Here is a 13,852-nt window from a genome sequence, read left to right on the forward strand (position 1 = left end):
ATACTTTGTGTGATCTCAGAAATGAGTAGATCTTTCCAATATTGTATGAAGAATGATTTCTTTGTTGGCAAAGTAATGTCTCTGCTTTTTAATATATTGTCTAGGTTGAAAAGGCAAAAAGATATGATGGTAGTAAAGCTGGAGAGAATTGATTTGGAGAGGTTCATGGAGGGCTCAGGTTCCGGGCTGTCCTCACCAGTGGCACACTTCCCAGGAGGACTTCAGAGCAGGTTTGGAGCTGGGGCTCTTAGGAGACACAGTTCAGGGTAATGTCCTGCTGACATTCATGCCAGATCTTTTTCATTTCTCTTTTTAATTCTTTTTCACTTATTTTATATATTTCTTTATTTTCACCTGTGCTGGGTGTTTGCTGCTGTGCAGGCTTTTCTCTGTTTGCAGTGAGTGCGGGCTACTCTCTAGCTGCAATGCATGCGCTTCATTGCAGTGGCTTTTCTTGCTGCGGAGCATCGGTTCTAGGGCACATGGAGCCTAGTTGTGGCTCCTAGGCACTAGAGCACAGGCGCAATAGTTGTGCTGCATGGGTTTAGTTGCTCCACAGCATGTGGGATGTTCCCAGATCAGGGATCGAACCTGTGTTTCCTGCATTGTCAGGCAGATTCTTTACTACTGAGCCACCAAGGGGGAAGCCCTCATTCTTCACTTGATAGATCTCCACAGTTACATTTAGCATAGAATTTCTCTTCCTCATTTCAAAACATGCCTAATTTTCAAAGAATTCCCATTCATCTTGGAAAAATGGTATTTTTTCTTTTTGCTCCAGTGCATCAGTAGCTGGTCCCTGGCTACTGCCTTTCTTTACTAAAAACTGGTACAACCCAAGTCAAGGAAATTTTATTCTGAGTGTTTATCACTAGTCTTCTTTTTCATCATTTGTCTCCTGTGCTTATCTGAGATTTTAAGAAATGAGTCTTTTATCTTCACATAGCCAATGCTTTTCCTGGACCTGGCACATAGTAGGTATTCAATCAGTGTTATGTCACTAAGATACATTGGAATGTTAGAGGCCCCCAAACATGGAAATATATTCTATAGTTTATTTTCTCTGCTGCTCACAGAGCCAATTAAAAAAAGTTTATTTTTAACTGCTTCAATTAAAATTAATTCAATTAAAAAATTCAATTACACCTTTACATTTTTTTTTCCTCTTCTGGTTAACTTAGCAGGAATTCACATTTCCTCCATAGAATAAGAGGATTATTTCAATTAATGTTGATCATCTCTTGCCCTGGCTTCCCTCTTCCACCTTGTCTTGGGGGAATTTTCTTGGTGTTTTTTTATCCCTTTCAGACTTACTGTTGTGGATGGTGGGGGGTTGGGGGTGAGCACTGGTAGAGCTATGTAAGGGGAATAGTTAGCATAGAGATTTTATGGCTCTGACTCTTCCCTCTTTTTGAAGAGGATGTCAAAAAAATCTATTAATTAATTATCCTTGTGACAAAAGAGTAAAAGCCTAGGTTAACTCAAGAAGAGACAAGAAATTTATTAATAGGGTCCAAAGGAAGTCATGGATGTAAAAGAAGTCAGATCTCTGGAAGGAAGTGGAAACAGGTAAAGGGAAAGCAACAATACCAGCCCATCCTCCTGCCCTCTCCTCTAGTCTCTGTATAGACTGGCTTCCTCTTCTCTTCAATCCCCATACATGGCCAAGTATGGCCACTGAGTTAGTTGGGTTCTCTGGGAAGTAGACATTGAGATAGAGTTAGAAGCATAAAAGGCTGGCTGGGATGAAATGCCTGTGAAGAAGAGGAGGAGGAAGGGAGATGGACAGGGAGAGCTTTCACAGCCTGGTGGAGATCTGATACCTATCACAGGAGAGTGAGGGAACAAACAGGATGGAGAGCCTCAGACTGTGATGCAGACATGATGGGCGCTCCAGAGCGAAGATGATCTGTAAGAGATGTTCCATGTGGACAGAAGCATCCAGGCTCTAGACACCCCATAGTCCTTAGTCTTGGGGGACAGGGGAGGAAGGAGGGGGTTGTCTGGAACAAGTGGGGCCTCAGCTCAAAAGCCGAATACTCTCACAATTCTCACTCCTGGAAGCCGTCAGCTAGCCCCACGCTTGCATTTCCCAAGTCTACTCCTTTCTTCACTGGGGAACTGAATGGTACGCTTCTGTGGCTGCCACAGCTAACAAAAATCCCAAAGTTTCCTTGTCACTGTAAATCAAAACTGAGAATATTTCTGAAGGTTGTAATAATTTTCTGCTCTTGGTAGCCCTGGGGCCATTGCATCACACTAGGCTTTTCCTCAATCCTCAGCTCTGTAGTAGTCTATTTTTTGAATTCTCCTGAAATCATTTCCTAAGGGGAACATGACTGACACACGTAAGGCAGCGACTTGGGACAGTGTTTTGGAAATCTGGGGAAAAGTTTCAGTGGGTAAATGTCAAGGGGTGTGTGTGTGTTTGAAGGAAGGGTAGGAAGAAGGAGATGCAGGCAGTGAAGTTGTAGATAGGTTCCTTGGAGGTTATAGTCCTGGAGGCAGTAGATTATTGAAGTCTACACTTTTCAGGGGGTGGGAAAAGCAGTGTACAGTGTTGTGAGAAATGAAACAAATACATTCTATAAAAGCACATGCTGTAACTACCAAGATGTTATCACAAGGAGGTACTTAAGAGATGGCCAGATTGTTGCAACGAGATGTGGTGACCCAGTAAAGTTAATGTTTTGTAGAAGTAAAGGAAAGCAATGAACCCTTGAGTATGTGCCACTCAAGGAGACAAGCCTGTTGACTTTGCTTCCATCAAGCTTTGAAGCCCATGAACTGGCCATGAGATAGTGCATCTTGCTCTGGGGCTTAGAAAAGACATCTTCAGAACAGCGTCCACTGTGAGCATTCCTGCGGACACACAGAGAGGTAAAGAAACCACTGGGGTTTGTCCTGCCCTTTGACTATTGCTGACCAATTGCTGTGGGTGGTGAGTTGCTATGAATTTTAATTAATACCAACTGGGTCTTACTATCAAAGCACTAAGCATGCCTTCCCCACATGTAGACAACCTACACACCCAGTTTCTCAGCTGTCTCTCTAGTTCCACCTGTGACCAACAAGCTAAGCACTTTATGTGCATACAGGCCACCTTTTATTTTTATGTAAAAGTATTTACAACTGTGTCTGCTACCTACTGGATGCTCCATATATGAACTCATTTGGTGTTAAAAGAACCCAATGAGTTGGATACTAAGCTATTAATAGATGTTTAGGTCCTGAGTGGAGTCAGCATTTGAACTCAGGCAACTAATTCTGTAGCTTATGCTCTTGACCATCATGCAACACTGCCTGTCATGAGGTTTGAATGGATGCACCACATGAGCACTCGAGCAGATTGCATCAGTTGGGTAAACCTACATTCTTCCTCCAAAAGGGCCTCCAAAGAGGACTTTCTGAGTCTAGGCCATAAAAATAACACCTTGAGTTTTTTTCAACTACAAGATCTTAGATCTTAGCATATTAAAAGCAGAGACATCACTTTGCCTACAAAGGTCTGTACAGTCAAAGCTGTGGTTTTTCCGATAGTCATGTAAGGATACGAGAGTTGGACCATAAAGAAGACTGAGCACCAAAGAATTGATGCTTTTGAATTATAGTGCTGGTGAAGACTCTTGAGAATCCTTGGACAGCAAGGAAATCAAACCAGTCAATCCTAAAGGAAATTAACCCCGAATATTCATTGGAAGGACTGATGCTGAAGCTGAAGCTCTAACACTTTGGCCAGCTGACGCAAAGAGCTGACTCATTAGAAAGGTTCCTGATGCTAGGAAAGGGCAGGAGAAGGGGGTGACAGGATGAGATGGTAGGATGGCATCACCAACTCAATGGACATGAGTTTGAGCAAATTATGGGAGACAGTGAAGGACAGGGAAGCCTGGCATGCTGCAGTCCATGGGGTCGCAAAGAGTCAGACACAACTTAGTGACTGAACAACTGTTCTTAGTTGTTTGCTTTGTAAGCAATATAGAAAGTCTGATCAAGTATATTCCTCTAGAATTCCCATTAGAGCCAGGAAAATAGCATAGGAAGCTACTATGGATTTGAGGAAACCTAAGAAGATTCTTCTGCCCTCAAATATATCTCTAATAGCTTGGATTGTGTCTGAAATGCCCCTTCTTGGAGTCAGTCCAGGACTAACTAATCAGGGATTTACTGGGGTCTTGAGCACCAGAATAAATTCCTCAAAGCTCCTTTACCCATATGTGTTTGCTTTTTAAAGATTAACAGGAACCTACTAACACTAGCTCTAGAAATAAAGTGAATTTTATCCAAATGATACAAAGTGTTGTTTAACAAAGTATTAACACAAGGGCAAGAAGTGACTTGGGAATCGGTTCTTAGCAATTTTTTGGTTTCTAGGGAAGTCCTAATTCCAAGACAACTATTCTTTCTGAGGCTGCACGAGCACTCTTCTCTGCAGTTACCCACACAGAAAGGAGAGCAAGTCAGACACAAGGACCGGCCCTCTCTGCCTTGGACCTGTCATGGCAGGAAATGCCCGTTCAATGCCATGCACACCTCGGCCCAAGGGCCGACAAGGGCCTGATGTCTCAGAATCTCAATGCCACGCCCCCTATAGAATCTGACTGGCTCACCTCTTGTCAGGGGTCTACTCTTGGAACACTCACCTGGCCTGGGAATGGGGCCACATGTAGCTGCTAGGCATGAGTGTGAAATGGACAGAAAGGCAGTTGCTAGGGCTGGGAAACAGAGGCACAAAAAAGAAAATGCTTAATGTTTTGGAGAACACTTTGGCAAGCTGAGTAGAAACAGCATCGTACCTAAGTGTGTCTTCTTTTTTCCATCTTTTTTTCTTTTTAACTTGAAAAAGACCTTATAAATTTAGTTAAGTCCTTTTTTCTGTTTTTCCACCTGAGAACTGAGGTCCATGGATGTGATGATGACCTACCTGGGGCTACAAGGCTGGTTAGGACTCCTGGCTTCTGTCTCTGCCACTGACTGCTAATTCTTCACTCTACCCTTTGCTTACGGTCTCCAATCCTACATTTTCTTTAACCTGACATCCTTATCTGACCTTTAAGTTAAACTACATTGTGGAAGAAATAATACCTCCCTTCCCCTGCCAAGAACCATTTGGCAAGCGGTATTTCCTTGCGATTTTCCTCAGGTTAAAAAAGCAGACTTGAGTTTCTCAAGCTTGGTAGTTCAACAACTAAAAAGTAATGTTAATAGTAACAAAGGGCTTAAGAGCAAATTGTGGAAAAAGAATAAAAATCATTTGATCATAGCTGATAAAGACACTCTGGAATGATAGGAAAGCCCTAGTATATTTCTCCCAGGGTCTGGCTTGATCTGAACCTTATCTGTACAGAATTAGTGGCTTGTATAGTTATCTAATAACATCTCACCCTTGCCAAGGCCTTGATTAATATTTAAAGAAACATGGGCTTTTAAAATAGCCACTACTGAGTTGAAATGGATCAGTTTCTTTCTCCAAAGAATTCTAATCCTATTGTATATTACAAATAATAATATCTAATATTTATTGAACACTTTCTATGTGCTAGGTTCTAGTCTAAATGTTTTGTATCTCTTTGCTAATCCTCACAACAACCCTAAGAGAGATATGTATTTTTCCCATTTTCCTGGCAAAGAAGAAATGAAGCCTTAGAGAGGTTGTGACTTGCCCTAGATCAAACAGATAGTGTGAAGGGCAGAGTGAGGATTCAAATTTAGGTCTTTATTTTCCCTAAAAACTGTTCCTTTAATCACACTCTTTAGGTACATTTATATAGAATCACTGGAGAAGGCAATGGCACCCCACTCCAGTACTCTTGCCTGGAAAATCCCATGGATGGAGGAGTCTGGTAGGCTGCAGTCCATGGGGTCACTAAGAGTTGGACACGACTGAGTGACTTCACTTTCACTTTTCACTTTCATGCATTGGAGAAGGAAATGGCAACCCACTCCAGTGTTCTTGCCTGGAGAATCCCAGGGACGGGGGAGCCTGGTGGGCTGCCATCTATGGGGTCGCACAGAGTCGGACACGACTGAAGTGACTAGCAACAGCAGCATATAGAATCAGCATAGTTTATGCTTGACAGTTTTCAATCAGAAAGCAAGGCTTCAAAATTTATTCTTCAAAAATGTCCCAATCCTTATCCCACCTCCCAACCCAATACAAATGATCTAAAAGCTGCAAGGGTTAGGAAGGATAGTGAAATGGGCTCAGTGATAGTGAAATGAGCACCTTTATTTGGAACACAGAGTCAAAAGACAAGAGGAATGAGTTGCTCATTCAGGATTTCAGTTATTAGTATGTCTTATGAGTGTAACTCTAATCTCTGCCACCAGAGGGCAGTTATCTCACAAAAATATGAAACCACTTCTGGCTTCATTTTCAGACTTTCACGTCACAACCACGTCTGGATTTAGTTTTACAGCTCAGTAGAAATTCCGGGATCTCTGCTTCTTTCCAGTCTGAAACTAATATGTCATGTCTTGCTTTTTTGGCCCAGCAACTAAAGGAGCTTAGTATATCTTAGAAACCGCCTCTTCAAATGGGAATGTTAACATGAGCCAAAGACAGCTGCTTGGTTGGTCCTATTTTGGAGGTAGAAACTTTACACCACTCAGTGACAGTCAAAAGCACCCTCTGTGTCCAAGATTTTAGAATATATTCCATTTAAAATATCATCTGGGCTTCAGTAACATGTATTGGCCTAGAAAATTAGATTTATATAGTTTTTCATGAGGATTCTAAAGAGTGGCTGAGAAAAAGGATTAAAGTGTTTGACTGACAACAAATAACTTCAAGTGTCCAGTCTGTTTATGATTTAGAGAGATCACCAGGAACACTTCCTTTATTGATCACTTAGCACAATGCCTTATAGTGAAAATGCTTTATGGCCAGAATCAGATTCAATCTTACCAATGTCCCTGGGAGGTACATTCTGTTGCTTTTGCAGGTTTTAGAGATGAAGAAATTGAAACATACTCAGGTGAAGCTATGTGCCAAAGAATACATGCTTAGTCTGTTTTATTAACCACCATGAAGTAGTGGATCTATTGGAGATGAGATGGGCCCAAGTACAGAGCCTTGGCTCCAGGTTCAGGAGTGAGGTCCACTGGTGCTCAGAAAATCCACGTCAGGAAAAGGAGGATGAGGCAAAGGAGGCATGAAGCTACCTGGCTGCTCTCTCTGGCTGCACCACAGGCTCCACCACTAAGTCAAAAGGCACAGCTGCTTGAGCAATGGTTACAGATCATCATTCTATGGCTGGCAAGGATCCCAGGTGCTGTTTTAAGCCAGAACTCAGACAGCTTGGTAGCAACCTATCTAGAAGGTAGAAGACATAGGAACTAGGATCTATGTCTACAGAAAGAACGGTAGGCTCCACCTGAGTCTCCTGGACCCAGGCACCAGCTAAGATTCAGAACAACATCCAGGCCTTAAGAGGGCCTGTGGAACCTGGCAGGAAAAAAAGCCTCAAAAGGAGAAACTCGTGGCCAACATTCAGCCTTATGAATTGGGCCAACTCCAAGGGGGGTTGATGCCAACTCTAATTTGGAATCTGGCTGGAGACTCAGAAGGACGGGCAGACTCCCGGTTGTTGGCTATGCCACAGGCTCTGAGAAGGCCAGATTGATGTGAGTCCCTGTGGTAGCGAGCTGAGGCTGTTGATGAGTTGTTGGTTATAATGGGCCTGGGAGCAGAAGCAGGGTCAAGCCTCAAAGTGGGTGCCTTGGTAAACCCAATAGGAGGGACTCAGGGAAGGCAGAGTGAACACAGTAGGGACTCACTCCTGGTCCATCCTCTCAAACCCTCTTAAATGGCTTCTATCTCAAATTGTAAATTCCTTCATGGCCATAAGGCCAACATTCCAGAGCTGACTCCAGCCTCCAAGATGCAGCAAGGTCGAATCAAATTATCATTCAATTATTTTTAGGGTTCCTTCAGGCATGTGTCTATGTTCTAACTCGGTTGTCACTTTTATCTCTTTGCAGACTGCTGATATCATCCACTTCTGTCTCACTACTGCTTCCTTGGATAGCAGAGGCCCTCTGCACTTGTTTCCCCAAAGCCTGGTACAATCTCTGCCTTAATTCTCTCAAAGCCTATTTGACACCAGGCTGAAACACTGAACAAAAACCTTACTCATGATTTGAGGATGGCATAAGAAAATCACTTTGTTTAAAAGGAATATTTAGGATATTGGCCCTTCAGGTCTCAAACTCCATCAACCATGGCCCATCAGGGCCCCTTGCTAACCAGTTCTCTCCTTTCCATCAGACTAATGGTCACTTTTCTTAAGAAAACATTATTAAAACAAAACAAGCCTTCCAGACCTTATGTCAGCCTCTAGTGAATGTGTTCCATCTCCTCCCAACCCAATTCCTTGAAATTGCAACATGCACTCCCCCAATTGCAATTCAACCTTTGCCCGATTTTGCCTCTGACTCTCCCTCATTAAATCAGACACCCTCACTGCTAAGTCTGTGCTTCCATCCTTATTGTTCTTAACCTTTCAGCACTTGACACAAGCCATGCTGTCTTGTCTTGGTACATCTCTTGTTCCTTACCTACTCAACATCTCTCTGCAGCCACAGAAGAAAAACCAGTGGAGACCATCATAGTCTCCTACAGAGGGATAACTCACCCTACAAGGATGATGAACTACCTTGCTTAATAATATAAAAAGTTAAGTAAGTGCTTTCCAAACTGGCTGTAAAATCAATTTAGTGAGTTGCAAGTCTCACTGTTAAGCTAAATGGAATCAAACAGAGACCATCAGAGTGCATTACATGTAGTAAAGCTAAATGTTTTGTACCCAGTATGGGTATATGTGGGCTTTCCAGGTAGCTCAGTGGTAAAGAATCTGCCTGCTAATGCAGGAGCTTTAGGAGATGTGGGTTTGATCCCGGGGTCAGGAAGATATCCCCTGGAGGAGGAAATGGCAACCCATTCAAGTGTTCTTGCCTGGAGAATCCCATGGACAGAGGAGCCTGGAGAGCTACAGTCCATGAGGTCACAAAGAGTTGGACATGACTGAGCATGCACACACATGTGTGTATGTGTGTTCACTGGTGATGATATGCTTCTTATTGTGGGTATAGTCAGAAAAGAGAAAAGGGCACTGATTCGGGTCTTTGTGAAGTTAACTCCTATATTTCAGAATAGAATCTAAATCTTAATTTGGAAAAAAAATCCTCAGTGGGCCTTTTGACTACAAAGAGAAAGATTAGTGTTTACTCTAAAACAAGAATTCTGGTATCACTCTTAAAGCAACTGGTAGATATTTGAAAACAAAAATGACATACAAATCTCTTCTGATCTGGTCCCTGCTCCCCACCTCTCCAGCCTCATTTCTCCCACTTCCTACTCTGTGGCCTGCGTTGTGGTCACACTGTGTCCTTTGTCCTCCAATCACAGAATTTTCCTCTGGCTCCAGGCCCTGGAACATGTCATTCTGTTGCCAGGAACACTTGAATTCCCAAAGCTCCATTTATCCCCCTCTATCATCTTCTTGTCCAGGCCATGAGATTACTCTTTCTAGGGAACATTCTCAGACTCTAAGCCTTGTTGGTACTGAAATCCCCTCAAAGAGCCCCTGACACCACTGGGGTCTGGATGAGCAATTCATGAAGCCAACTAGGACTGTATCCTCAATTTTTTCTTTATTATTGCTCCAGCCTTCTACCCCCAAAAGTCTTTAAGACATTTTCCACTTGATTTCTCCTCCCTCTCCCCCATGAAATTTTAATTCCACAGATATTCTTTATGACTGTTTATGTACCTGGGCCTTTTGGAAGACCATAATCCATTCCCTAGAGCTAAGATTTGGTATAATCTTAGATAACATGAATTTTTTGTTTGATTGATTTGCTCCATAAGAACCAATTTTTGCCCCCTTGAGGGTGACATCACCTCCATTGAGAATGCATGGAATAGGATAAGAGAAAACTCTATGTGTCCTCTTGACAAGGCTAGACAAAAATAGTTCACATTCTTTTCTGATGAGAGGCTTATGTCAAATGCTCAAGAGGTTAAGGAAGATAAGGTTAAAGTATAGATTTGGCAATAAGGCTGACTTTGACATCAATCCAGGGCAGAGTTATTTTGCAATAGCACAGAGAGTGATCATTGAACACAGGCTACAAATTCAAGGAGCTGGGCTGGGAAGGGAATAATTAGCTAGGGGGTGACATAAGGCTAGTAGGTGTTGTTTTGGTTTAAAAAGATGGGGTACAACTGACTTTATGCTGATGGAGAGGGGCCTGTGGACAGTGAGGGACTAGAGAACATCAAGAAAGGGGTAAGTGGTTGAACAGAAGCCTAGAGGAGGATAGAAGTGCAGGATTAGGGTCAAAGGGCAGCGGGGGAAACAGCAGAAGTAGAAGCCTTGGGTGTTTGCTCCAGAAATGTGACTACTCCCTTTAAACCTCAGCAACTCAGTCATACAAGCAACATGGAAACATCACTCATATCTAGTCCTCCTCACCTATTTTAGAGATTCTTAAAGGCAAGAAACCATAATTGGATATGTTTTTCTCTGTCCACCCTACCAGCATCTTTCTAGTATTTTTTTTTTAGAGAAGTTTTAGCTTTTTAAATAGACTTTTCTTTTTGGCCTTCCCTGGTGGCCCGTGGTTGGGAACCAATGTAGGGGACATGGGTTTGATTGCGGTCCAGGAAGATTACACAAGCCATGGGGCGATGAGCCCATGTGCCACAACTCCTGAGCCTGCACTCTAGAGACCATGCTCCACAAAAGAGAAGCCACCTCTGGGAGAAGCCCAAGCACTGCAATGAAGAGCAGCCCTCACTCACCACAGCTAGAGAAAGCTGGAGTGCAGCAATGAAGACCCAGCACAGCAAATCCACAGGCTTACTTTTTACAGCAGTTTTTCAGGACAAAGGTTGGGAGGAGGGGAGGTGAATAGATGGAGCACAAACTATTTTTAGGGCAGTGAAACAACTCTGTATATTACTATTTTGGTGGATACACATGATTATACCTTTGGGCAAATTCATAGAATGTGCAACACAAAGAGTGAAATCTAATGTAAATTATGTATTAATGTAGGTTCACTGATTGTAACAAATGTACCCTCTGGTGGGGATGCTGACAATGGGAGATGCTATGTATGTGTGGGGGCAGGGGATATATAGAAAATCTATATACTTTCTTCTCAATTTTGCTATGACTTTTTCCAGCAATTTAAAGCCAAATCCTTAGTACCTTATACATTTCCTGCCACTGGTAGTGAGTTCTGTTTTTGACTTACCACTCACAGCAGCATCAGTGAAAACATCTCTCAATATTTTGTGAGCCAGAGGACATTAAGATTTCAAAGAATACATTTTTCCATTGAGGGTCATCAACCTGTAAAATGCAAGTCAAAAAAGCTGTGTGTGAACAACATAATTAAGGCATATTTTAAACTATATGCCAAAATATCCACTCAGAGTTTTAGGGTATTATAAAAGAGCTAAAGGAAATTGTTCCCTTCTGTTTTCTAATTTTTAATTTTTTAAAATTTTGTTTTTTAATTTTTTAGACTTTCCTAAGTAAAAGTGTTAGTCACTCAGTCATGTCTGACTTTTTGTGATCCCATGAACGATAGCCCACCAGGCTCCTCTGTCCATGGGATTCTCCAGCCAAGAATATTGGAGTAGGTTGCCATTCCCTTCTCCAGAGGATCCTCTCAACCCAGGGATCAAACCTGAGTCTCTGGCATTGCAGGCAGATTCTTTACCATAAAAAACTAAAACTAAAAACTAGTTAGGTTTATTTTTAATTCTAAGAAAATGGACATGTGTTTTAAGGAAAGGTCTTCTGGAGTCTACCTATTCTAGAGAATACCAACCTCCATGGAGAGGAAGTTTTCTATATTTTAAACCCTCTTGTGTGTATGTTCATTACAAACACACTATAGAAGTTAAAAGCACAAACGTGTTTATAGTGATAAACAAGTCTCCCTCTAGCCCCTGCCTTCTGATCACTCTGCTACCATCCCAGGAGGCAACTTCTGTTCCCCATGACATAACTTTCAGATTATATTTCACGAGCAAATGCCTATTTAAAAAAAAAAGACAAATACAGCACATTATATGCTGTTCTGGACTTTCCTTTTGTACTTAACATGTCTTGGAGATCTTGCCATAGCAGTGGATAAAGAGTTACCTCATTCTTTTTCAATCTAAGTTTAATGTTAAGGGGGTTACAGTTAGGAAGTATGTTATTTATTTTTGCCATTTCAACAGCAGAGCTGCAACTAGATTAATCCTTAGTTTTATGGGCTTTAGTGTCAAATAGTTAAAAAGCATTAAGCTTTTTCTCTGCCCTGGAGCTCTATTTTCCTTGCTAAGATTCTCTGTTCTATGCCTTTCAACCCCTTCTGAGGTTGGACATCACTGTCTGGCTCAGTCATTTGATCTAATTTTTCATGAGTCAAATTTAATAAACCCAGATGGCCTGGCTCAGATGTCACTTAAGGATAGAAGATTAAAGGATGAAATGAAAATAAATGTATAGGATAGAGGGCTGAGGGCTTGTTGAATGTTTGAGATTTTAATGTGCCTGTGTGTGTGTAATTGATTCCTAATCAATTTAAAGCTCAAGTCACCTCCCCCTGATTTTGTGCCTGGAGACTAGGATTAGAGCAGACTTAGTTCATACAAATAAGTGCTCATCTGTTGTTCTGATCCCTCAGTTCGCTGTAGTTCACAAAGACAGAGCACTCAAATATTTCTCAAATATTGTTTCTGACTCTCTCTTTCTCTCTGGGTAAGCGAGGCCGACACACTTGCCAAGGATAACTGAGAACGTAAGGGCAATCCTTGACTCGGCAGCTCGAGCAGGCTGTGTGCTAAAAGCAACTTCGAAACACATCCTATAAATAGCCGTTCATTGTCAGCAGGAGCGAAAAGACAAGAGGGAGCGTGCGGCACTGTGATTCAGGTCTAATTAAAGGGTTGCTCTCGCGGGGTTATAAGCGAAGAGCAGCTCTCCTCTGATAATCTAGTTGGAAGGCAGCGGCGAAGCTCCACGCGGACATTGGACGGGGAGGACGCTGCTGGATGCCGGCTTTGCCTCCACTATGGCAAAAATCATCCTGAGGCACCTCATCGAGACTCCAGTGCGATACGAGCAGGAATTCGAAGCTCGAGGTCTGGAAGACTGCAGGCTGGATCACGCTTTATATGCACTGCCGGGGCCAACCACGGTGGACCTGGGGAAGGCCAGGGCGGCCCAGGCTCCTCCAGTGGACGCCGCTGAGATGCCGCCCCAGAGAGGCGAATCCCGCTTCCAAGTCCTGCTGGACGTGGTCCAATTCCTCCCCGAAGATATCATCATTCAGACCTTCGAGGGCTGGCTGCTGATAAAAGCTCAACACGGAACCAGAATGGATGAGCACGGCTTCATCTCCAGAAGCTTCACCCGACAGTATAAACTGCCCGACGGCATTGAAACCAAAGATTTGTCGGCGATCCTCTGTCACGATGGAATTCTGGTGGTGGAAGTAAAGGATTCGGCTGGGACCAAGTGACATGGTGTCGAGAGGAAGATTCTAGTTTAGCCCATGGTATCACGGGAATGTGTGTATTATCCACGTTTGAAATGATTTTTATGAAGATTAAAAACACAGACATAATTCCTGGTATGTTGAGGTTGTCTTTGTTATTTTATTACGAAAGGAAAGTTGTTAAATATGTTCCTACAGCTCAGGTTGATGCTATTCTTAACACCTGAAACATTGACAGTTTAGGAGACTGTAGTCTGATAGTAGAAACGATTCAGAATTATTTCTTCCTTACTTCAACAATGCCAGAGAAGCTTGCATTTGTAACAGTTGATGGCAAAAGAGCCAC

General features: G+C 42.6%; 1 protein-coding gene across 1 annotated transcript; it reads left to right on the forward strand.

Moving 5' to 3' along the window:
- The first annotated feature begins 12,910 nt into the window (after positions 1-12,910).
- Positions 12,911-13,644, forward strand: HSPB3 (heat shock protein family B (small) member 3). Its single transcript, XM_005887368.3, has one exon. The coding sequence runs from the start codon at positions 13,081-13,083 to the stop codon at positions 13,528-13,530; it is 450 nt and encodes a 149-aa protein (XP_005887430.1). The 5' UTR covers positions 12,911-13,080; the 3' UTR covers positions 13,531-13,644.
- The last annotated feature ends 208 nt before the right edge of the window (positions 13,645-13,852 follow it).

Source organism: Bos mutus, chromosome 20, assembly GCF_027580195.1.
Source record: "Bos mutus isolate GX-2022 chromosome 20, NWIPB_WYAK_1.1, whole genome shotgun sequence".
Taxonomy (NCBI): Eukaryota; Metazoa; Chordata; class Mammalia; order Artiodactyla; family Bovidae; genus Bos; species Bos mutus.

Bases quoted from the DNA above. Each gene is read 5' to 3' on its own strand.
- HSPB3 (XM_005887368.3), top strand. From the start codon at position 13,081: ATGGCAAAAATCATCCTGAGGCACCTCATCGAGACTCCAGTGCGATAC.